At 42.2% G+C, this 25,799-nt stretch overlaps 1 protein-coding gene across 1 annotated transcript in view; it reads right to left on the bottom strand.

Annotated features, from left to right (window-relative positions):
- The window catches only part of LOC107119568 (probable helicase with zinc finger domain), a gene marked incomplete at its 3' end in the record, with an annotated part of 135,928 nt that overhangs the window by 22,761 nt on the left and 87,368 nt on the right, over positions 1 to 25,799 (bottom strand). The window contains exons 15-16 of the mRNA XM_015422077.1: positions 9,897 to 10,075; positions 8,088 to 8,206 (exon numbers count right to left, since the gene is read on the bottom strand). Of these exons, the coding sequence (XP_015277563.1) occupies positions 8,088 to 8,206; positions 9,897 to 10,075 (298 nt within the window). The remainder of the gene's footprint in view (positions 1 to 8,087; positions 8,207 to 9,896; positions 10,076 to 25,799) is intronic.

Raw genomic sequence — 25,799 nt, 5'->3', positions numbered from 1 at the left:
TTCCAAACCTGGATCTGGCAACCATACTCAGGACTGGGCCCTATGAGTTCCTCACAGAGGCGTAGAAAGGGTTTTGTTCCTTTGTCTATTTACTGGCAGAGCCAAGCTTGGTTGCCTACCAACAGCCACTGAGGGAGAAGTTAGAATGCTTTGGCCGGTGGCTTCTATGGCATTCTATTCAGCTGAGGCCTCCCCTCTCCCCTCCCCAAACTCTGGCTTCCTTGAACTAGCCTCCTTACCTGGAACTGGAAACCCTATGAGTTCCTCACAACAGCCACTGAGGGAAACCTTTGTCTCAGAAAGGAGCTAAGCAAGAGAACTGTGTTGGTCGGGAGACATAGAGCTTCTGACACAGAGAACAGTGGCTGAAAGGGGAGTGGGCGGGGAAGAGGAGCAGATCCGGCCAATGGCATGCCAGTAGTCTTGACTGGCAGCCGACGGGCCAATGGCTCAGGGAGCGCATGCAATCTCGCCACCCCATAGGACAGAAGCCACCATCATTTGGCTTTTATATAGAAGAGAGATGTGGGGATAAATGTGGCTCTGGTAACAGCAGATACTGTTCCATGGTCAGACCACTTCACCCTAAAGGCTCCCCCCCTATCCTTCCGATATAATATATAACCGGGAATCACCGTATCCCACTGATTTTCCTCATCCCACCAAGTTTCTGAAATACCCACAATGTCTATTTTTCCCTCTGACACCAAGCACTCCAACTCCCCGATTTTACCTCGGACACTTCGAGCATTTGTATAGAAACAGCTGTAATTTCCCATACTGGTTAAGCCTGCCACCTTCCTCTTGCAATCTCGAGACCTTGTCAGGCAGTCCATGTCACTAGCCATGGTCTCAGTTAGAGCGAGGGTGACAGAAGGCTCATGATAAAGCCACGAGAACATCTTATAGGACATTTATGAAAGCCTATGAGATGGCAGTGAAGGCAGCTAAGAAGGATTTCTTTGCAGCCTTCATTGCGTCTGCAAGCTCTTGCCTGGACCAATTATTTAGAACAATTCAGTCTTTAACTACCTTGCCACAAGGCAAGGCAAATGATAGGGAATTGGCTATTGGCTGTGAGGCATTGCGAGCTATTTTGCAGACAAAGTCTTGGCGCTCTTGACATGAATGGATACAAAAAGAAAGTCCAAACTTGTTTGATGTACGTAACAGGAACATGGGACGTGAGAAATGTGGATCAAGATATGCTTGAAATCATATAATCCAGGAATAAATCAATCACACGCACAAACAAAAGGTGACTGGAACACAAAAGTAGGAAACAAAGAAGAATCAAATATAGTTGTTAAGATTTGGGCTAGGAGCACGAAATGAAGCAGGAGAGCAACTCATAGAATTAATTGCAAACACACATTTCAGGTGACATTATAGATTATCGTATATGTGGACATAGAAGTTTTATAGATTAAATAATCAGAAGCAGAATATGGAGAAGCTTGATACTCTCTGTTAAAACAAGACCAGGAGCCAATTGTGGTATAGACCATGAACTGTTAATATCGAAGATCAAAATAAAGCTGAAGAAAAACACCAATACATTCACAGTGCCAAATACAGTCTACGCAACATTCCTGAAGAGTTTAAAGACCATGTCAAGAACAGATTTGTATTACTAAGTGAATGTGAACCAGAAGAACTATGGGTTGAAACCAGAGATATTATCAAGGAAAATGAGCAAAGACTATTCCTGCAGCCAAAAGAAAAGAAAAGCCTCAAGGGATGACCAAGGGTGATGGAAGAGCTGGTTTTTATACCCCGCCCTTCACTACCCAAAGGAGCAGCTTCCAATTGCCTTCCTTTCCTCTCCCCACAACAGACACCCTGTGAGGTAGGTGAGGCTGAGAGAGTTCTGACAGAACTGTGGCTGACCCAAGGTCACCCAGCTGGCTTAATGTGGAGGAGTGGGAAATCAAATCCAGTTCTCCAGATTAGAGTCTGCTGCTCTTAACTATTACACCAAGGTGGCTCTCGAATGCTGGAGTGAAACACAGCAGGACAGCAATTTAGTTCTGCCTCAGGGAGAGAGCAGTGAGAGCAGACAGACTGAAGGGTAGCTCTGCTTGGTAGTGTGGCAGAGTGGTTTGGCTCTACTTCTGACAGAGATTAAAGTACCCAATTGTTAGGCCCGTCTCTGGCAATGAGTAGACCTTGTGCCAATTAGTCTGACTCTTGGGAAAGGACAGGCTGTTGTGGGGATGGAATCCTGTGTGTTTGTTGGGATCCAACCTAGTGGTTAATTGGTAAAAGACTGTTTGTCTTCTTACAAACTTGACCACTATTTCTCCAGGTAGACTATTTTTTTTAATGTAATTGGAGTATGCCCTATATGCTACTTCCATTTCATTTACAAGTTCATCCGCTGTTAAGCTTACTACTGGAGCGATAAGTTCACTGACCACCTTCTTCAAATCTTCTCGATCTGTTTCAGGAACCCCCTGAAACCTGAGAACCATGTTAGCTTTTTCCATCTGCAGCTGTAAAACTCGGTTCTCTTGGCGATTCTGCCTCGTTTCCACCTCTCCCATCCTTTTCTTCAACTTCTTGCTTGTGGTGTCTATCTCTTTAATTTTCTCATTTGCCTGCTCCACTTTTTTCTCTGTTTCATTCAGCTGGAGCTGCTGCGCAGCAAAATTTTTGTTCATCATAGTTGATTGTTGGTTAATACCATCGAGTTGTTCCATCACCGGCTTAAGCATATCTGCCAGGAGTTTGAGGACATCTGTTCCCTCTTCCAGCCTCTGGCTCTGCCCACCCGGTTTCGTCTTAAACTTTCTCTGCTGGGCTGCCATCTTTCCCGTTTTGTTTACAGTTTCTACTGCTCCCTCAAAACTTGGAAAACTCGCCAAACGACTTCACGATTCAGATAAGTCTCTCAAAACACTTTCGGTTTACTTCCTCCCCTCACCCCCTTCGTGTCCGTTTACTGCTCTTGCAAAAGAGGCGCCCCTCTTTGCAATCTCTTTCGATCGGGGGGGGATCACTTTTCAAACTACTTCGTTTTATTCTGAACTCACGTTCATTGTCGGCCAATTTATCTGACCGCGCTCAATTTTACACCATTCCGCTCGATCTCCGGCGCTTGTCCCGGTCAGTCCAGCTTGTGCCCAAGGGCCACTCAGCGACTGGTCCTTCGGGGCGGAGGGGAGCCTCAATTCTCCGGCATTACGCCATGAAAGAGGCTACCCCTCAAAAGCCCCCTGGCCTGGAGCCTATCGCAAAGGCTCCACAGGGGTGTCACTTGAGGTGGCACCACACCAGGCCGCTGGTGTGCGATTCGCCCTCCTCCATTGTGAGGAGAGCGTCCGCCATTGCTGCTCCATCAACTGGAAGTCTCAGGTGTGCCACAACATATATATACCTGCCCTTCAAAAAATTTACTACAGGTTGCACATAAAAACTATCAGGTGTGCCACAACATCTGATAGTTTTGATGTACAACCTGTAGTAAATTTTTTGAAGGGCAGGTATATATTGTGTCTCCTTAAAAAAAACAATCTCAAGGAGGATAACAATGAATGAAGCTTCTGAACAACCAATTTAATATGCACGGTCAATGAAGGATTATACTTTAAATAAACTCAAAAACATTTTAAATGACTGACAAATTCAATACTGTTGCCTTCAATTTTCCAGGGTTTCTTGACCTTTTTATTCTTTGAAAAAAATAACTATTTTCGATTTATTGAAATTGAATTCTAGAAGTTGACAGAAATCCGTAATCAATTTCCAAAATCCTATAGAGGTACAACTTAACAGAACAAGATCACCTGCATAAAGAAGCATAGAAATAGAATGACCTTGAACAGAAGGATTACTAGAAAGCTTAGCCTTAGGGGTAAAATAATTGAAATATAGATTTAAAAGAAACAGGGCAATAACACATACCTGTCTTTATTACCCAACCAAGGGCTGGGTAATAAATGAGTAATATAAAAACTGACTGTATTAACTGGAATCCCTAACTGAAAACTTAAATGTTCCTTTACCTTCTATCAATAATTGAAATATACATTTAAAAGAAACAGGGCAATAACACATACCTGTCTAATGCCCTTACCAATTTTATAGACTGCAACAAAGGAGAATTTCTCGAGGGGAGTATGTAGACAAGGTTGTCAGGGTAAAGATTTTTGACTAGGATTAATAGTGTATCAGGAACTGATATAAAATGAAATTTATTCCACATGAAATTACGTGGTATGAAATCAAAAGCCTGATAAAGATCCATAAATGCAGCAGATTTGTGCAATAGAAGATAAAATAAAGCAATAATGTATACATGACTGTTTTCTTCTAAAAATAAATTGTGCTGGATTCAAGATGCCATGTTTGTCCATCCACTGAGATAGTATCTTTGAAAGAAAATGGGCACAGACTGTGCCAATTATAGATAGTAAATTAACTGGATGATAATTTGCAGGATTTGCCCTGACTCTTTCTTGCAACCTAGGACTGGGTAATAAATGAGTAAAATCTAAACTGACTGCATTAACTGGAATCCCTAACTGAAAACTTAAATGTTCCTTTACCTTCCATCTTGATCTCCATGATATATGTCTATTCTTGTAAGGAAAAATGGGAACCATTATTTATTATTCACTATTGAGAACTACATCTCACTATCAGACCCATTATGTACCTCCAATTTCTGATCTGAGAATATGTGAGCATTTGATTTATCCAGCACTGCCTGAATAGATGTTATGACAGCTAAATTAGTATGAAATTATACACATTTTGATTATAGAATGGCAAAAGTTATAATTTATTTATAGAATCAAAGATTTTTTTGTAGTCTCAGCAACCATAAAAGTTTGAGTATCTTAGCAGATTGTAGTCTATCAAAGAATTATTCATACTGTGCATACCTCTTTCCTCTTCCTTCCTCTTCTACCCAATACATTCAGTAAGGCTAAGAATTTTTTCTCCCTCTCATCAATTAGTACACCAAGTAAATTAACACACCAAATGAATCTTCACACAGATAAGAAAGAAAAAAGAAAGAAAAAGAAAAATGAAAGGTGGAAAAGAAAGCAATTAACGTCAAGATTCTTTGCCAAGCCTCCCCTCCCATGCTTAATTAACCAAGGGAGGGGGAAGAAGAAACAAAAGGGAGCTAATGTTGCCAAGACCAGAAACACAGCCAAACACCACCAAACTCAGCTGACAGTGTAACAGCCAATAGACAACTGTAGAAGAGGCAGAATGACAACATGAAAGAGATAACAAGCTAGGCTAAAATAGATAAAATTACCCCCCCCCAAAAAAAATATGGACCACAAGATTAAGGTGTCTGACAGTATCACACTGGAAACACCAAGAAGACAAAAGTAAGGACTACTGTGGAATTACACAACTTTAAGTGTGATGATGAAGAAATTTAAATTGTTCAAGATTTTCTATTCCTTGCCTTCATCATCAACCAAAAGGAAGACTACAACCAAGAAATCAGAAGGTGATTGAGACTGGGAATGTAGCCATGAAGCAACTAGAAAAGATTCTTAAGTGTACGGATGTGTCACTGGTATGAGTGTGAAAGTTGGACAATGAAGAAAGCTCACAGGTAGAAAGTACGTACATTCCTTTGAAATGTGCTCTTGGAGGAGACGTTTACGAATACTGTTGACTACCAAAAAGACAAATAAGTTGGTTCTAGGTCAAATCAAGCCTGAACTGTAAGGTAAGATGAGTAAACTGAGGCTATCATACTTTGGGAACATTATGGGAAGATAAGACTCATTGGAAAATAATGCTAGGAAAAGTTGAAGGGAGCAGGAAAAGAGGAACCCAACATGAAGTGGATTGACTCAATAAAGAAAGCCACAGCCATCAGGTTGCAAGACCTGAGCATTAGGACATTTTGGAGGACATTATTAATTCACAGACCCACCATAAATTGGAAGTGGAACACATATATACATCTGTGAAGTAGTCTACAGCTTTTATGCATCAACAGACTAACCTTGAGGAATGTATTATGTCTCATAACTCTTGTTCTAATGAACATGACTAACCTTGAGGGATGTATTATGTCTCATAACTCTTGTTCTATCTCACAGCTCTCCCGCTTTCATTTATGATAAGCTTGGAATCATTTTAATGTTAATATCCAGCATATTTCCTCACTTCATTTAAAAGGTTCATTAAAGCCTACATTTTACCTGGTTTCTTTTAAACTTCTTTTTTATCTTTTATGTTAACTGAAAATGAAATAAAAACAAACTCATCTTCTGTAATATATATATTATGATGTAGCCAAGTGCGTGTAAAGTTTTTGCATAACAGTACATTCATTCTTTGTAGCTCTGACCTGGATATCCCAGGCTAGCCCAATCTCGTCAGTTCTTGGAAACTAAGCAGGGTTGGCCCTGGCTAGTAGTTGGATGGGTGACCTCCAAGGAATACCAGGAGCATGATGCAGAGGCAGGCAATGGCAAACCACCTCTGAAATGTCTCTTGCCTTAAAAAAAAGTCTAGCTTGCCACCTAGTGGTGCATAATACTAAAAGAGCTAGAACCTCTGGCTGCCAGACAATCTCAGGATCTCCAGGTTATAGGATACACACTGCCATATGAGAATTATGTTTTCTTATTATCATTCTTCATAGTGCCCTTGCTTGTTCTCCCTGGTGTTTGGATTGCAAACCACCTGGTGGAGACTTGCCTTTAATTTTGGCTGGTAAATTTTAAGTACTATATAAATGAAAAGTTAAATAGTACTGTAGTCTTTTCCCAAATTGGCCCACAGATGGGCATGCATGAACAGTCCCTACAACTCTAGGGCTGCGCAATGGTTTTTGTTAACACAGTGGTACCATGCAGAGACCTCAGAACAACCTCAGACCTATCAGTGCCAAAACCTCTGATGCATCAGTTCTGGGGAAAACTCTAGAGCTAGAAGATAAAATAAGCCTTCCCCTTACTTGCATGTTCAAATTGTTATTCCCAGCAATATGTGCTCCAAAAGCAGAGTGCTGCATCATTGGATCAGAGAGTTTATTTCATGGGTCATCTTCCATTTCCTCAGATCTAAAGTTGAAGCTAACTTGAAACACCAGCATATTTGATTTGGCATTATATTCTTTGGGTGAGGGGGAAGAAGAAAGTGTTACTATGAGGGAAGGACAATAAGATGCCACCAGTATTTTGGTTCCTAGAAATCTAGTCCTTCTCTATTCTATGACATGCATAAAACAAGCCAGAATTACTAGAGACACCATGTCGTGAAATAAAGATATGGAAACCAGCAGTACAACCAGTGTCAAGGACCTGCAAAGTGTTTCCATGGGCAGAACAACTTCTGTCCACAGAATGCAACCTTCTTGCCTCCTCTCTGTCCCCCCTTCCCCCCGAGCAGCATTTCAAAAGGCATTTTGGGCTGCAGTGAGGCAGGGGGAGGGAAGAAAGTTCTATTCTATGAGCAGAAATACTTCCATTCTCAGAAACATTCCATCACCTCAAGCAACTATAATTTAAAACTGTACATCCTCTCAACTTTGATAATTTCTTATTCCTCAGCATAGCATATTGGTTAAAAGCAGTGGATTCTAATCCAGAGAACAGGGTTTGATTCCCCAAGTCCTCCGTATGAAACCTACTGGCTGACCTTGGGCCAGTCACCGTTCTCTCAGAACTCTCAGCCCCACGTATCTCACAAGGTGCATGTTGTGGGGAAAGGAAGGGAAGACGATTATAAGACACTTTGAGACTTCTTAAGGTAGAGAAAAGCAGGACATGAAAACCAACTCTTCTTCTTCATCATCATCATTCTTTTTAACAATCCTTAACCTGTGTGTGAGGGGTTTCTGTTTAGATTTATCCTATCTGGTCTTAAAGGCTCAGAGAGTATAAGGTAAATTATTAACCCCTTTTTACAAGGACAGCAGAGGCTGACAGGCAGTAGCTTCGTCAGGTCACCCAGTAAGTTAATGGGTAAGGTGAAATTTGAACTGTGTCCTTTCTGGTTTATAATCTCATTTTCTTCTCTGTTATACTATATTACTTTTTATTCCCCCTCCCCTAAAGGAAAGATTTGTATGAGCTAAATTTAATAAAACAAAGTCTTACTTGCATATGATCTCCAGCCAAGACAATTCTTGTATTTTTGTTTGCTAATGCTAGAGGCATGATAGTCTCGCACTCCATGGCCTGTGCAGCTTCATCTAACAGAATATGTGTAAAAAACCCTTTAAAACAAAAACAGACAAAATGTTAAAAAGCATGTGATAAAAGTAGCGGTGGTAATGTATCCAAAAATGATATTAATTTCAAACCTAATCAACACAACAGTGGTTTGTCAAATGCCTGATTCTGGCAAGCTTGTTTCAGTCAACTTGCCATCCTACCAAAAACAAAAGCTGCATGCATAGTTAAGAAGAATGAACAGACAATTCAAGAAACCACCTTATGGCTTATCCATAAAAATTACCCAGACTTGCTGGAATTTCATATATTAAACTGTTAGCCCTATTTATGGTCAGGTTATATTATCATTTTTTCTGGCAGAGAGACACAATCGAGCTATGTGCTTTTCAGACTCTTTAAATAAGGGGGAAACTCCTCTTCCCTGTGAAAAATGCAGTTCAGGAACAAAGCAAAATGTGAGGGGGGGGTTTAGAGACGCAACACAAGAGGGATGAGCAGAGAAGCATAAATCTCATCAAAGTGTTCAATTATTCATCAGTAGCAATGATACAATCATTCAAGCATAATTAATAAAAAGCACACCCTGAACTATAGCTTTGAACTGAAGCTCTGGACATTTTTATCTTCCATTAAAACATTTACCTGCAACTGCAAATAGTTAAACTGGCTTTTATGCAGTGTGTGTATTTGTATGTGACACATGTACTTGCTATATGCACGTACTGGGAAGCCATGGCCAGTCTGCGCTTCCTACCATTTACATATACATAATCACACAAATATATGCACACTCATCACACATGAAAGCATGTACATGGTTTTTCTATATTGAACTGATATCAGTGTATGAAAAGTGAAACAATTCTACATGCTCTTTAGAAGTTTTAAAACACTGATATTGTTAATGTGGAAATACACACACACACAAAAGAGAAAATCTGCTGTTGCCACTGTATCAAATAATTGCACGATTTACACATGAAACATTTGTACATGGCTTCTCGAATAATGAAAATTCAGTGTTCTTAAAATATTGATAAACCAAGTCTTTGAAAGATGCAGCAAAGCATGTGAAGCATATTGTCCAAAACAAAACATTTCTGTATTCCTTTCCCATGAAAGCATTCAAAACAGACTGACACAAGAAGATGCTCAAGAGAATTACTTCATGCTATCAGAGATTTTCTTTCAAGAAGTACGAGTGGGGATGTTTGCTTTTGCCTTCCTTATCTGACAGGCACAATCAGGTTTAGGAAGGAATTCTCCTTAAGTTCATATTAGGAGATGATCCTGAGTCTTCTCATAAAATGTGGCATTACCCTCTCATCCGATATATCTGAATTACTTTAACACTCAACCTAAGGGCAAGCATTACATTTACTTTTTAAGGCCCTGTCTAATGTGGGGAAAGAATAAATATGAACATTATGTTCCTGTAAGTTTTTAAACAATCATTCTGTCCTTTTGATCTTTTTAAAAAGATCAGAGAGCTACTTTCTTTTTCCTTATGATCTACAGTATATTTAAAAGAAACAAGAATCAGAATGAAAGTAAGATTATATTGTACACGACTTTACAATGATAACAGACACTGAAAAGCCTGAGCATAGTTCTACATACTCAGCACCTTCAACAGTCACACAAAACACTGTGGCAGGGTTCACTTATGGCAGAGAAAGGTCACACAATGCATAAATCCAAAAACAGAGGTACGTGAGTATGCTTCCTCACCAGGTTCAAGATCCAGTTGACATAGATATTGTGAAGTATTCAATGTAACAACTACTACTCGTTGCTTAAGAATGTCTTCCTTCTGGGGCATCTGAAAGGTGGAATGTGTGCTTGAAATCAAACAGTATTGATGCACAACTGGGTGGACAGTCTTTACCCAGCGATTTCTGAAATACACCCTGGAAAGGAAGGGAAAATTTTACTTGCTGAGAAAACATAGATACAATTAATACTTCTCATCTAGTTAATTATTTGTTAGATAACGCAAACCATGGTGGAATGCATTATAGAACCTACTCATTATTAAACTCTTCACATTAAGGACTGCCTAATCCCATATAAACCTACCCAACCACTAGAGTCATCTCTGGAGGCTCTATTTCAGGTGCTCCTGCCATCTGAGGCTAGAAGGGTGGCAACCTGAGAAAGGGTGTTCTTGCTTGTGGCTGCAAAATTCTGAATTCCCACTCCATGGAGACTCAATTGTCCCTGTCTATTCACTGTCTTCCACCAGCAAATGAAGACTCTTCTGTTTTGTTTGGGGTTCTCTCACTGATTCTCACTGACCCTCCACCTCCTTCATGCATGTAGCTACAAGAGTTTTTAACTTGTTTAATTGTTCATCACCTTGGGGACCCCTAAGGTGGGTGAAAAGACAGCCTTAAAATGTTTTAAATACACAAATAAATAACTTTTATAAAGCAAGAAACTTGCTGTTCTCTGATAATATCTGAATCATACTCGCAAGCATGAAAGTGACAGTGTAGTGTAGTGGTTAGAATGCTGGACTAGGATCTTGGAGATCTGTGTTCCAATCCCCACTGAAATTTGTTAAGTAATCTTGGGTCAGTCACTCTGACCTACCTCTCATAGTTGCTATGAGGATAAAATGCAGATGGGAGAACCATGTACCCACCCTGAGCTTACTGGAGGAACAGCAGAATAAAAATGGGATAGTTGGAGTATTAAAACCATCAGGTTACCCAAATTCAGTGTCTTGCCTCACTATAGCCCAATATAAGCAGCATGTTCATTTTTTTCCAACCATCTTATAATCCAGTTTTGGATACCTTCTTAGACAATTGAATTTTAATGATATCACACTATTATTCTTAGAAAGCTACAGGAATCAAACCCCTATTGGCTAAAATAATTGCAACGCAAGGAAACCTTTACCTTTTGGCCTTTGAGGGAGAACTCATTGGAGGCAGGTCTGGCAGCAATGGGTGATGTGATACCACATGACTTGCATAACTCAGGTAGGCCTGGCTGCTTGCCACTGTTCAACATCAGCCACCCTATGAAAGTCAATGTGGTGTAGTGGTTACAACTTCAGAGAAGGGTCTGTGGGACCCATGTTTGAATTCCCCTCTTGCTGTGGAAGCTCACTGGGTGATTTGGGGGGGTTACATACTTTTAGCCCAATCCACCTTACAGGGTTATTGTGAAGACGAAAGGGAGGAGAGTGGAATAATGTAAACTGCTTTGGTCCCCATTGTGGAGAAAAGCAGAGTATAAATGAAGTAAATCAATAATAAATATAGCTGAAGATGGGAGACAGATAAAAGGTAAGTTGGTGAACAGCCAAGAAGCAGAGAATGAGGCAAGGGATGGGGAGAGGAGACAGGGGTTGCCAGGAGGGGAAGTAGAAATGATGTGGAAATGGGGATACGGGGGAAATGTTGTATCCCCCCTGAACTTGAGGGTTCCTTACTATGCAAGTGAGCCTTGCCCAGTGATTAGCAACACAAAACTGTGCCACAGTTTCCTACACAGAGAGTGCTCAGGGTGGGGGGAAGCTGAAGACAGAGGAGCAGGTTGGGTGGGAAGAGAGAAGGAAGCAGAAAAAGAGGAGAGGTTATGGGGGCTTTCAGGGAAGGGAAGAGAAAATACTGGGGGAGGGGGGAATGAAATACTCCCTGCAAATTTTACAGGTTCCTGCATATTCTATTTGATTTGCCAAATTCAGTGTCACAACTATCAGTCACAGGTAGACTTGAGCTGCAGATCTTGTGGAAGCTGAAGAATGTCTTTTGGCAAACATAGGCCTCTTAAGGCTCAAGGAGCTTTATGAGCTCCCTGCCTTGCTTCACCTCTCCCCACTGTGACCGGTAACAACCCTTTCCTGTTCCTATATAAATTTCTTCTTCCTGTCAGTAATATTTATCATAGAGACAAAGCACCTATTGCACATAACTCACAGGCCGTGATTCTTGCTTTGTCCTTTCTTGTGCCTGCTCCCTTATCCTGCAAACTGACTTGGTTCCTCTGCCCTGACTACCTGTTTTCCCCTCTGCTGGCAACCTTCTCTCTGTGGATTGCCTTTTAGAGCTGAACTCATAATTTTGGTCAGCTGCCTTTAGGGTTGTCAGGTCCCCTCGTTGCTCCAGTGGGGGGATTTGGGGGACAATTTGGGGTGGGTGGGGACAACCCCAAGCCCCACCAAGAGCAACCACCCAGGGCCACCCCTGTCCCTCCCCTCCTGCAAGATTTTAAGGGCTTCAGCTGATTGGTGGGGAGCATGTGGCCCGCTGATCAGCTGGAGGGACCTTTAAATGTTTCAGGAGGCAGGGAGAGGGTCTGTCACTGGCCACACACTGTGCTCACAAAAAGACCCTTTACGGGGTCTTTTTGCAAGTGGGGTGGGGGCTGCAGCACACAGGGCTGATTTCCCAGCAGTGATTCGCTGCTTGGGATTTGGGCATGCGTACCGCCACACCGCTCACAGTAGCAATTCACAGTGAGCAGGGCAGTGGGTGCATGCCTGAATCCCAAGTGGTGAATTGCCACTGGGAAATCAGCCCCATGTGCTGCGGCCCCCACCCCACTTGCAAAAAGACCCTTTAAAGGGTCTTTTTGTAAGCGGAGCATGCGGCTGGCAGCAGCCCTTCTCCCTCCCTCCTGAAAGATTTATAGGGCCCTCCAGCTGATCAGCAGACCAGGTGATCCCCACTGATCAGCTGAAGCCCTTTAAATCTCTCAGGAAGGGAGGGAGAGGGGTGGCCCCAGGTGGTCGCTCTTGGGGGCAGGGCTTCCACCACCAGCCAGCTGGCCAGCGGTGGTTTGGAGCTCCCAAAAGCAGGGGAACCCCCCGCCCACACCTGGGGGCTGGCAACCTTAGCTGCCTTGGCCTAATCATGTTGCTGGAACAGGCCTAACTACATAAATCCAGATCCCCCTCCTTTTCCTTGAATGGTCCTGACTTCCGGGGGGGGGCACAAAATCCCTCTAATTAATGTGTAATACATATGTTTTCAAAGAGTAAGAACCTGTATTCCTCAGGTCACCATTTTTTGCCCAACAGAAACAGGGCTGGAAAAAACCTTCCTTGTATGAATTCTGATCTTAGAATCTCTTCCAATTCCTCCTCACATGAATTAACAAGAGTAATATGGGGAAATGAAGTTTTATAAGTTTTCAGATAAAATTCCATATTATCAATTTATCTAATTTTCAACATGGCCAAACCTGCGGATACTTATATCCAGAAACTGGAGCCATGAACAGACAAGACCAATCTTTCCACAAACTTGAAAAATGTCTCAGGGATGCAAAAAAATCTGAAATCTTTAAATCCTCCACATAAGAGAAACAACACTTCACGAATGTGCATGTCATCCTTGCACAGGGGCCATGCTAATCTTCTCTGTCTCATTCCAATTTTAGTATATGTGTTGCCGAAGGAGGGAGAGAGTGAGAAAGAGAGACTATATGGTGTCTAACCATGTTTTATAACATTTCTCTTTCCTTCTCTGTTTGTTAAGCTTATTCGCTGTAATTGGTTTTAATCTTAGTGACGTATTGTTCAACACTATAGTTATTTGTATTTACATTGCTTTTATTTTGCCTATTTGGCAAACTGTATTGTTAGCTCTCCTTTGTTGTTACTGCTATGCCAATAAAGGTGGTGGTGGTGGTGGTGGTGATGATGATGATGAGAAACAACACTTGTAGCTTTAAGAAACCAATGGCCTCACTGGCCATTGCTAAGCAACCACAACTAGGGTTGCCATGTCTGAGTTGGAAAATACCTGGACATTTTGGGGGTGGAACCAGGAGAGGGCAGAGTTTGGGGAGGGGAGGGGCCTCAGCATGGTACAGTGCCATAGAATTCATCCTTCAAAGCAGCCATTTCCCCCCCCCCCGGTAGCTAATCTCTGTCAGCTGGAGATCAGCTGTACAAGCAGGAGATCTCCAGACCCCACCTGGAAGCTGGCAACCCTAACCACAACAATCACCAACCTTCAAGACTTAGTATCTGTCAGTAAAAGGCAGGGTGAGGAGGCAGGGTCCTCTCAAAAGCTGTTTTGGCCTTTGAGGAAGGACTCATCAAGGCTAGGCCTTGCAACAACCTTGATACCACATAACCTGCATGACTCACCCAGGACTGGCTGATTCCTACTGTTCAACAGAAGCCACCCCATAAATCCAGCATGGTGTAGTGGTTAGCGTTTCAGACTAGGGTCTGGGAAATCCTGGTTTGAATCTCCACACTGCCACAGAAACTCATTGGGTGACCTCGAACCAGTCACTCTCTCTCAGCCTGATCTACCTCACAGTGGCGATTTTGAGGATAAAATGGAGGGCAGGAGAATGATGCAAGCCTTGGACCCCCCATTGTGGAGAAAATCAGGGTATAAATGAAGCAAATAAATAAATATATTTGAAGATGGGGGACAGATAAAAAGCAAGTTGGCGGTTGGGAAAGACTGAAGGTAGCAGGGAAAGGCAAGGATATGGGGTTGCCAGGAGGAAGGAAAGAAGAAATAGTGTCAGGAAGGGGTACATTGGGAAAATGAGTTGCCGCCCGCAAGGCCTTGTGGGTTCCCCCACACACACGCAACTTGGCCTGGCCTGACAGCTAGTATTGCACAACTTGGCGATAGTTTCTCTGGATGCGGGGGGGGGGGGGCATGTTTAAGATGAGGGTCAGATAAAGGTAAGTTGGTTGGTGGGTGGGAAGGAATGACGAAAGCAGGGAAAGGGGAAAGGTTATGGCTCTCTCAGTGAAGGGAAATAGCAAGTGAGAGGAAATGCGATTCCCACTGCAAATCCTTGCAGGTCCCCCATTTGTTCTTTTATATTAATATTTTGGAAAACACCTTGCAAATGGCAACACAGTGGCATTTAACACTCTGGAAGACTGCTCAGATCTATAATACAGCAGCAAGTGTCTGTTGGCACTGTTCTCAGAATAAAGCAATTTTCTATCATATGTAGAGACCCTTTTAATAATATTGTTAGTAGCGCTGTTTCTGAAATGTTGAGAATTTAAATTCCTTCTGATCTCAAAATTTCCCTATTAATATTACTGAAAGCTTCAAGTTTTAATGAGACGCACTTTTATGTTAATGTATCTTTGTTACTGGCAACAGATTGGTACAACTTGTTTTGAAAAAATAAAATAAATAAACTGGAAAAAAAATAGCTAGCTTCTCATTAGAAACACTTCAGGGGAAAAAAAAGAATCCTAACTAGACCTGCTTTTATGTTTGACTGCATTGGTAAGACATATCTTTGGGGGGAAAAAAAATCCTAACTAGACCTGCTTTTAAGTTTGACTGCATTGGTAAGACATATCTTTTCAAGTACAAATGCTGGTCCTGCTCCTCCATGCCAAGGTTAGAAAAGGCGGTTCAGAGAAGGACATAACATAAGGACATTCTTGCATGCCAGTATCACTAAACCAAGCTGTCCCATGAATGATATCACAGCATCAAAGAACAATGCACGCAATCGAGAGTACAACTACATTACAAGCACAAAGCAAGAGAAAGTGTACAAAGAACAGATGCTGGTCAGCCAAGCTGCTAACTGTATACATCGAAGTACATGTATAAGAGTCCTTCCACTCATGGAAAAAGGAGACTGGATCTAATCCAACACAATTTCAAGAAATCATAACTTTCCTGCAGTATGAAATATTTTCTGTGTTTAAACTCAGACCAAAGAGAAAGAAGACACCATCTCCTTGTGAATTTTGTAATTGTGGAGAGATCTCCCATGAATAGTTGCTACTTATATCTAAGGCAGGGGTAGAATCAAGCAAAACCTTTCTCCAAGTTTCCACTGTCAGGGATTCCTGCAAAAAGGAATAACCTATTCCTATGCACAGACTGTATACAGAGGCACTGCAATCATGCATATTCTAGCAATATACAGGCTTCCATTTATACACAGTTGTTTTCCTGCACAACTTCCATGATCATAACAGGCATCTGATTTAGAATTTCACATCCAACATTTTCAAAGAACAGCAGGAAGGCTATTCCCCAAGTATTTGGACGCATTTACAGATTCTCACAACACTGCTCTATTTCTCAGAAGAACTCAACTTCAAAAACAGTACAGTCAGGACAAAAGGCCTGACTGCAAGCCTTTGATATTGTCATCATACAACAAATTTTAGTATGAACTGCCTTCCTCTCTACTGCTTTCCGATAATAATAATATCTGTTTTAATTAGATCTAATAGTAAAATCCTTTTTAATGTATTTTCATTTACATATCAAAATTTTGAATTCAAAAATTTCAACAGATTTTGAAAAACTGACAGCCTAATTATTACATGATGCTAGTCACTTTTGCTGTTTATTTCTATCTTGAAAGCCTTGCTTTGGTTACCTATTTATTCCAGGTCCATGCCTTAGAACAAGGTGAAAGATTAAGTTAGGAGGACACATCTCCAGTTCCAGGGGCAAGTCTCCAGTTCTGGCTTCCTTTGTTTTTATGTGCTTTGACTATATATCATCATCTGAACTGATACCTGAATGTATTTATGAGACATTTTCTCTTCCAGGAGAAAAGAGGGTTAGAAGCATTTAATTAAAACAAATCTATCTAGACTTAAAGAGATAAATAATGTAGCGGATCAATCAGTTCCATCCCACCCATACCTGAGACACTCTAAACAGCTGCCACAGGAATCATTCAGCAGCCCAAGAAAACAGCTCAGCCAATCTAAAAACAGTAGGTGTAGTTGCTGTGTGATGCCAAAAGGTTATTTCTGTGGCTAGTTTCCCCCAGAAAAAGATGTGATTCCAGGAACAATTCACTTTGTTGGGATTGATCAAAGGGAAGGAAAAGGAATAACATCTGGCAGACTAACAGACTGCCTAGCAGCACTGCCACCAAAAGGAAGGTGAAGCTTGAAGCCCCCCCCCCATCAGAAGCCTTAAAAAGAGAAAACTTTGGATGGTTCTAGAGCGGGGGTGGTTAAACTTGCTTAACGTAAGAGCCACATAGTATAAACGTCATATATTTGAGAGTCGCAAGACATGAACAAATATTGCACACGTTTTTATTGCAAAATATGCAAATTTGCTTTTATTAATATTAAATTGATAACTTTAGATGGGGGGAGGGGAGAAAGAGAAAGGGAAAGAAAGGTGGAAAGAAAGCAAATAGATGGGGGAAAGAGGGAGAGGTGGAAAGAAAGCAACTTTAACATTAAATGTGTCCTCCAAGTCCCCCCTGCCCCCATGCCGGCTAGTTTGGCTTGTAGACGGGATTTAAAGAGACAAATGCCTTCTCCAAGCCGGCTGATGGGGTGGGGTGGGGTGCATTTAAAGTTCAAGTTGCTTTCTGTCTCTGCACTGGCTGGGGAAGGAAAGAGCAATTGGAGAGGCATGCCTCCCCTTTGCTTCCCTAGCCACTGTAGCGGGAGCCACACAATGTGTGTGAAAGAGCCGCATGTGGCTCCCGAGCCACAGTTTGGCCACACCTGTTCTAGAGCATTAATCCCAACAGTTTTTTTGAGGAGAATGGCTGGCTGAAAGCATAGTTTCTGGCAACTGATTATATGTAGCACGATTGCCAGTACTCTTTCTGGAGGTAGGAAGGCTCTGGTTAGAGTGGAGTCTAATACAGTGCCTATGAAGGATGCCCTTTGCATGTGTTCTAACTTGGATTAATTCACATTGACTTTTAGATTCAATGCTTCGAGTGCCCCTAAATTGGTATATAAGGCTGCTAAAGTTTGGGTTTAGTATCTGCACTGTCAATTGTCCAGCTACAGGCATATCTCACATCCTAGCTTTCTTTGGTGGGCTACTACCACTGCTATCACCTTGGTAAATATCCTGGGAGCTGTAGCTTGCCTAAAGGAAAGTAACATATTTGAAGTGGTGAGAAATGCATTGGAAATGAAGGTATTTGTGATGGTTAGGCCTTATCTTTATGTGGAAGTATGCATCCAGCAGGTCTAGCATTATAAATCACATGCCCTGGCATAACAGAGGAAGGACATTGGGAATAGTTAACATTCTAAGCATTCTTTAAATAACAGGAAGTTGTTTACACCTTTCAGATTTAGAATAGGTCTCATTCTCCCCCCTCCCCCATTTTTTTTTAACCAGAAAGGATCTTGAGTAAAATCTGGAGTGATGATCTTTTGCAGACATTTTCACAATCACTTTTCTGCTAAGAAAAGTATTAACCTCTGCAAGGAGTTCTGGAGAGGGGGTGGCAAGGTTGGATGAGGAAGAGGAATAGGTTTGATAGGGAGGCAGATCCTATCACATATCCCTTTGTTATGACGGTGTGTACCTACTGATCTTGCAGAACGTCTTGCCAAGCAGGATGGTAAAGATGCGGACCACCTGTTGGTTGATGAGCTGGATGTGAGCTGTAATTGCCAAAAACCCTGTCTTATAGGTTGAGAGGGTTTGGGCAACTGAGGTCTGGCTTTGCCCCTTGGAGTGGGGAACCTCCTCCACTGTTGGAAATGTGGTTGGCCAGTAGGTATATAGGGAAGCCTACTAGGGAACAAAGGTTAAGATGTGGGATGACCTCTTCTTCTGACAGCTGAGTAGTATGATCTGTAATAGGGTCTTGTTTTAGCAGTGGAAGGAGTGGAGGGGATCTCCTCTAGACTTTTAGCAGTAAGTGTGCCTTCTGCATTTTGGGTCCATGAGCTCAAAGGGCAGGTCCTTGGTTCTGGTGTGAGCTTCTTGGGGAAATGCCATGGATCTAAACAGGAGTGTCTACAGAGTGTGACTGCTGTGGCCAGACCATGGGCTGCACAGCTGGCTGACTGTTTGGCAGCAGAAACTTGGTGCTTGGACAGCTTTGATGCTTCTAAGACAAGGAGTTTTGCCAGTTTGCATTTGTTATCAGGCAACATTCAAGATAGTGTGCGATGCCATCATAAAGGAAAAGATGATAGTGGGCCATGATGCATTGACAACTGGCAATCTTGAAGCTGAGAGAAAAGGAAGCATAGATTTTTCTTCCTAACCCATCTAATTTGCAGCCTTCCCTGTCAATAGAGGCTGAATGCTGAGTGCCCTTGTTCTTCCCTTGGATGTCGTCTACAATGAGGGAATTAACTGCAGGATGTTGAAATAGGTGAGGACATCCTTCCTTCTTGGTTCTGTATGGGTTTTCAATATGCCTAGCAGAAGGCAATGCTGATGCTGGATGTAGCCAAGGTCGTGACTTCCAGTAGGCTTCCCTTCACAGGGAAGGTAACAGGTCCTCTATTTCTGGTATGAATAACCCTAAATACTGAATCCATCACTATTTGGGGTATACAAAAAACATTGATTTTGAGGGATCTGGCCCTTTAGATAACTTGTCCATTATATATGTGCAGGTCCTCACGAGAAGAGTATTATCAATGGTACTGGCACAATAACCTTGGGTGAAGGTTCAGAGGCATAGTCTGGCTCTCTGTCCTCCTAAGCAGGTTGATCATAATTGAAGGCTAAATTCCCCAGGGAGTTGACTTCTCCTTGTGGATCTGGAGGTAGATCTGGAACATCTGTAGGGTAAGGGCCTGCTTTTGCTTGATCAGAACTGAGTGGAGCATATGGATCCCAGCACTGGTCCCAATAGTCACATTGGAGGTCTTGGCACAGTAATCAGGATGACATTAAACAGAGACTTCCAGTTTATGGCGACATGCTGGTGAAGGCATCTCCTGGACCTCCTGGGGATGTGATCTGTGCACCAGCGGATAGGAGTGGAGGCCATGGGGCTTTTGAGGGGCAACCTCTTCACCAGCGCGATGCTGGGGAATTGAGGCGCTCCTCCACCCCGACGGTCTTGCCGCTGAGTGTCAATATGGAACTAAAGCCGCTGACCGAGACAAGCGTCGGAGATCGAGCGGCTGAAACGTGTTCCGAGCGAGGTCGTATGACCAACAATGAACAGTGAGTCGGGTTAAAGCGAATACAAGAATTTAAAAAGAAAGCTCCCCCCAGGAACGGTGAGAGAAGCGAGTGGGGGAGGGGCCCATCCCATACGCATGAACTAAGAAACGATATACCAAGGGGGGAGTGGAAGCAAAAGCGTTGAAATCTGTTTTGAGAGACTTACTAGAGCGCAAATAGGCGCATGGGCGAATTTCAGAGACTTTAGCAAGCTTTTGTAAAAGTAAACAATCCATAAAGATGGTGGGGAAGAAGACGGAGACTAGCAAAAGTGAAACTAGCGGGGAACATGAGCCCTCGACCAGAAGAGGTCACTGAGATCTCCAAAATGTTGGCAGACTCCTTGTGCCCTCTGCTGGACCAGATGACCAATATGAACCAACAGCTGACAACTCTAAATCAGAACCTTGCAACTCAGCAGCTCCAATTGACTGAAACTTCAAAAATGATGGAGCAAACAGCTGAGAAGGTGAAGGAAATAGACGCTAACACCAAAAAAGTTAAGAAAAAGGTGCAAAAGCTGGGGGGAAAGCAAGCTTCGGACGAATCTCAACTTCTACAGCTACAAATGGAGAAAGCAAATTTGATCCTCCGGTTCCAAGGAGTCCCAGAATTAAAAGACGAGAATCTAAAGCAACTTGAGTGAAGCATTAGCCCCAGTTACAGATTTGAAAGCAGATTATATTGTAAGCAAAATGGATGTGGTCTATAGGGCCTATTCCGTATACCTCAAGAAAAATAATCTGCCTGGGGAGATAGTGGTTAGATTCTTGAAGAGACATGTGAGGGATTTAATCCTGAAAGGAACTACTGGAGTACCCTTGAAAATGGGGGACAATACCATCAGGATTCTAAAAGACATCCCATTTGAAATAAGACAAAAGAGGAAGAAATATAAAGATTTAATCCTTTTTCTCCAAACAAACAGCATTGCCTATAGATGGTTAATTCCAGAAGGCGACGTTTTCAAACTACACGATAAAAAATAAAAGATTGATTCTGTCTCCAAAGCACGTGAGTTCCTGAAATTGCAACTGGGAGAGACAGCCGAGGTTGCTAAGAAGATGACAGCAAATCCAGTGGCGAATTGGACTCGGTGTCTTCTGACGAAGATTCTGCTTCCAAAAAGGGGGCGGCTGCCCCCAAACGTGCATACCAATTGAGAATTAGAAAATATAAAACAAAATGAAGGCTGAAGGACTCTGAATTGTGCCTTAAATTTTTTCTTTATTATTGATGATGCTCTTGAGGTTCTCTTTAAACAGTTAAATTAATGGATAAAAAAGATAAATATTTTAGCATAACCGACTATGTTCAATGTGATAATAGCAATTTTAGACTAACATTAACATAACATGTTGTTATGATCTCCTATTCTTGGGGTTTTAGTTATTAGTGGTTTTCTTTCCTTTCTCCCTAGATGTAGCTACCCTTCCCTATTTTTTCGTTGTAGTTTGTAGTCTATTTAAAAATGCAATTAAAAAATCCCCTCTGGGGGGCCAAAAAAAAAAAGGATGGCATTAAATACAAACTTGTTGGCACCTACGGGGATAGTGGATCCAAACAGTAAGATGAAGGGGGCTGATAACATGGGGTAGGGGATTCCAAGTCCCATACTTCGCCTTCTGAGGCAGAGGGATAAGGATGGTGAGCAACATGAGGGGGAAGGTGTTTTCGGAATGGGGACTGACTCATTGACCAGTTTCAAGATGACTTATGAGGGACCAGGTCTTTATGACAAAGATGGAATAAGGTGGATGGCAACTTTGACTTGGGAGGCTTCTCTGCGTGCTTGTGTTTGCACCTTGCCTTCTTTAATGGTAGTTCTGAGAAGCTATGCTCTGGGATGCAGGGACAGTGCTTGTGGTCTTCTCCATAATTTTTGATGGGTCTGGTATGGTTGGGTTCAGGCTTGGAGCTGAGGAAACTTGGATCTGTCTGTCCACAGTGGAAGGTGGAATGGTGCTTGGATCTTTCTCTTGAGTAACGATGGATACGGTTTCCCCCAAACTGTTGCTTTTAGGCAGGAGCCCCTACCATGCGCTGCCTTGGGGTGAATTGGTGACACATAGAGCAATACGAGATGTCATGCTCTTCAGTGAAACATAAAAGGCATTGCTCATGGTTGCCTGAGTGGGGAATTATCTGCCACAATGTCACAGATTATTCTTAGTCTCATTTCTCCCCAACATCAACAGGCGGACTATGGATTGGATCCCAGAGATTTCTACATGTGCAACAGTCCTTGGACAAGCAGAAGAGCAAAAATTACTCCTTGCTGTCTTCTAGCATTGTGAAAGTGATTGTATCCCCACTATTTTTTCTGTATGTGCAAGACATAGCAAAAGGTATATAATCTGACACAATTTCAACATTAATCAAATTGTGTGAAACATCTGTTTGCACATTCCTTTGTACCAATATACATATTGTGATTTCATTACAAATTATGTTAAAATGTTGTGTGTTGCTGCAGCCATTGTGCTACTGCTTACACAAACAGAAATGTGTTAGGTACATTTTCCTTTCCACTCATGCATTGCTAGATACAGCCCATTGGTTCAGTGTTAGACTCCCTAATCTGTAATATTCACATGTGCATTTTCTTCTTTTACCTGCAGGTCACCTTATTTTTGTGACTGGCTCTCCCCCAAACTGCCATTTTACAGCTGGCTCAAGGTGGTGGACATGAAAGCTCTGGATGAGGGAGCATAGCTCTTGCTACGCTGAAATTGCTCAGTCAGCTATAACGCTAGTTTAAACTACAACTAGTACAAAGATCCTTGACACACTGCTTGCAAACAAGGGCCAAACTACATAATACTTACAGCCATGTACATAACATTAGCTGAACAACTTCTCTTCTGTTGCCAAACACCAGCAGGAAGAGGAGTATAAGTACATGGGTTCATATAAGGAAGTACAATCTATGAAGTACAATATTGTACCTCCTGAGCCATAAAAATCCCAGAAATTGCAGGCATTCCTCTTAGCATTTTGACTGCTGTTAGCTACACTGATTTCATAATTTGCATTAATTAGATAAAACTATATTTGCTGTTGGCAGTAAGTGCTCAGTTCAGTGTATATAGGCATAACTGGGATCCCTCCATAGATCCTCCAGAAGGGGTATGCATCCTTATTTATTTTTTAATTTAGCGTCACCCAACATTTGGAATAGTAGAAGGGTATGTATTTCTCTAAACTAGAAAGCAGAAGGGAATCTCAGCATAGCAAAGTGTATCCTCTACTTCAAAGAGGGAAAGAAATGTAATTGACAATATGCTTGGGAACAGATGAAAGCAAGTGCACTAACTCCCTATTCATAGGTGATAACAATGTCTCAGTTACTCAGTTCCAGCATTATGCAAGCACCAAAAGAATCTGTCTGAGATTTAGCAGTGACATGTTAACTTATTCATCTTTGAGTCTGATACCTTTATTTCTTTTTGATATGTTTTCCCCCAGAATTCAACCTAACCAAACAGTGACCATATTAACTTAGTTTTATTATTCCATTTGGCTCACAAATCTCATTGAAGAAAACATTAGCATCCCAATTTCCCCCTTCCCACACAGCCATTTTTCCTCAGATCCACCAATAAGGCTTACATTATTTTTGCTAGAATCCAATCTACTTTGAGAACTATCTTTCCCCCTCCCACTATCTTAACACTTTTATGGTATAAAGTTACCCCCAAGAACTCCAGCTTTTTGTTCCAGCAGTTGGGTCCTATCTCTCTGCTGGGTTCCAGTAACTGGCTCCAAACCCCTGCATGAGACTGCAAAGTGGGGAATGTGTGCATAACCTTACACCAGCCCTGCCACCAAATATAGATGCCCTTAAGACCCGTGAGAGTTGGACTATAAGGAAGGCTGAGCGCCAAAGAATAGATTCTTTTGAATTATGAGAAGGGAGCACTCACTGGAGAAGACCCTGATGCTGGGAAAGATTGAAGGTCGAAGAAGAAGGGGACGGCAAAGGATGAGATGATTAGACAGTGTTATTGATGTAATGAACATGAAATTAAGCAAACTCCGGAGCATGATGGAGGACAGGAGGGCGTGATGTGGTCCATGGGGTCACAAAGAGTCGGACTGCGACTGAACAACTACAACAACAACAAAAGACTACCCTCCACTCTTCTACCCACTGTCATCTAAGCTGCTTTCGCCTTCCCACAATGATATCATAGGTCAGCTGGGCACAGCTAACCCTGAAGGGGCGGAGGTCTCTTCAGAAGAGGAATGGGCATATGAAGAATGTCCCTGCTCATAGCTAGTTACAGAAGGACCAGCTGTGCCCATGCCTCATCCTGCTCACACTCCAGCCCAGCTGACCTACTCTGCACCTAGCATATTCCAGGACAGATGAACCTTACTGGACTTCACCTGCCAGGACAGACTCATTCTTTCTTCTCTTCTTTCCCTCCCCATCTCTCTTTAGATTAATAATACATGCTTAGATTAGGATTTAGTAGAAATTAAGATGTGTGCACATGTGTTTCCAACTCTGTATTCACATTTGCTAATTAGCTTAGCAATTATTCTTTTGTTAATACATTAACTTTGAACCAATGTTGTTTATTTCTAAGAATCTGCACACCATTATCATATCTTGTACGATGGTATACACCTAACAGTACCTAATAATTGCCTAGAGCATGCTTCTGTATAGACTTCTGACACACACAAAAAAGAGGGATGCTCCTACAGTTTTGGTGTATACACCTGTAGGCCACTTGGGTAATACTCAATTCAGAAATTTTCATCAATACCGTATTTTCCTGCGTATAAGACTACTTTTTAACCCAGGGAAATCTTCTCAGAAGTGGGGGGTCGTCTTATACGCCCAGTCGTCTTATACGCCGGAAAATACGGTAATTCTGTTATCCTTTGCTAAAAGTTGCAAATGATATACTGTATCCTAGACATTGATTAACTCAGAGAGATTTCTAGTTTAGTTCACTTTTTACTTGCCAGATATCAAAATTTGTTTTTATGGTATAGGCTTTATAGTAAATATTAATCACCAATTTTAATAAAAAATTATTCTACCAGTGATATTCTTAAAACCACTGGAAAACAATTATTTGTAAACTCGTTTCCTTGAATTTAGTAGTGTTGGAACAATGATGAAAAAAAGTATTCCACTTCACTGAGATTAAGTAATGAAACAAATATGGTTTTGTATTAGATGCCTAACATAACTTATTTCACTGTATCTACTTGTTGCTTTTCACAGCTGTTTAAAAATCTCTAATATTTGGGAATGTTTTAAAATTCAGAAACAGGCATAAAAATGCTTTAATCTTTTTAAAAAGAGCCAAATCCTATCATAAAGAAACAAAATTGGTAAACAATTGACCAAGGAACAGAATTATCTACAATCACCTCATGTGCAATTCATAGCCAGGGGTCTTTTCCTGCCGGAGCGGGGCAGAACGTAGCTCCGGCAGTAAGCCCAGGACGCCCCTCCCCAGCCCCTCCCCCTCCCCAGCCCCTCCGCTGTCATTCCTGGCCTGCCTGCGGGGAGCCCGGCTCCGGGAGGGGGAGCGCTTTCAACCGCCTTCCCTTGGCTTGCTCGAGTTCCTTGCAGCTGCAGGAACCTCAGCAAGCCGGCTCCTGGAGGGGAGGGAGGTTTTGCCCGGCGGTGCGCAGCTTCGCGCGCTGCCGGAATGGGGCTTAGAGACCTAGCGAGCGCTGCTCCAGCAGCCGCGCTAGTCAGAGACGGGGGGGGGGGGATCCA

The sequence above is a fragment of the Gekko japonicus genome, unplaced genomic scaffold, assembly GCF_001447785.1.
Source record: "Gekko japonicus isolate JY-2015 unplaced genomic scaffold, Gekko_japonicus_V1.1 scaffold196, whole genome shotgun sequence".
NCBI classification, from domain to species: Eukaryota; Metazoa; Chordata; class Lepidosauria; order Squamata; family Gekkonidae; genus Gekko; species Gekko japonicus.
Note: the sequence above shows the minus strand (reverse complement) of the source record. Positions and strands in the feature narration are given on the sequence as shown.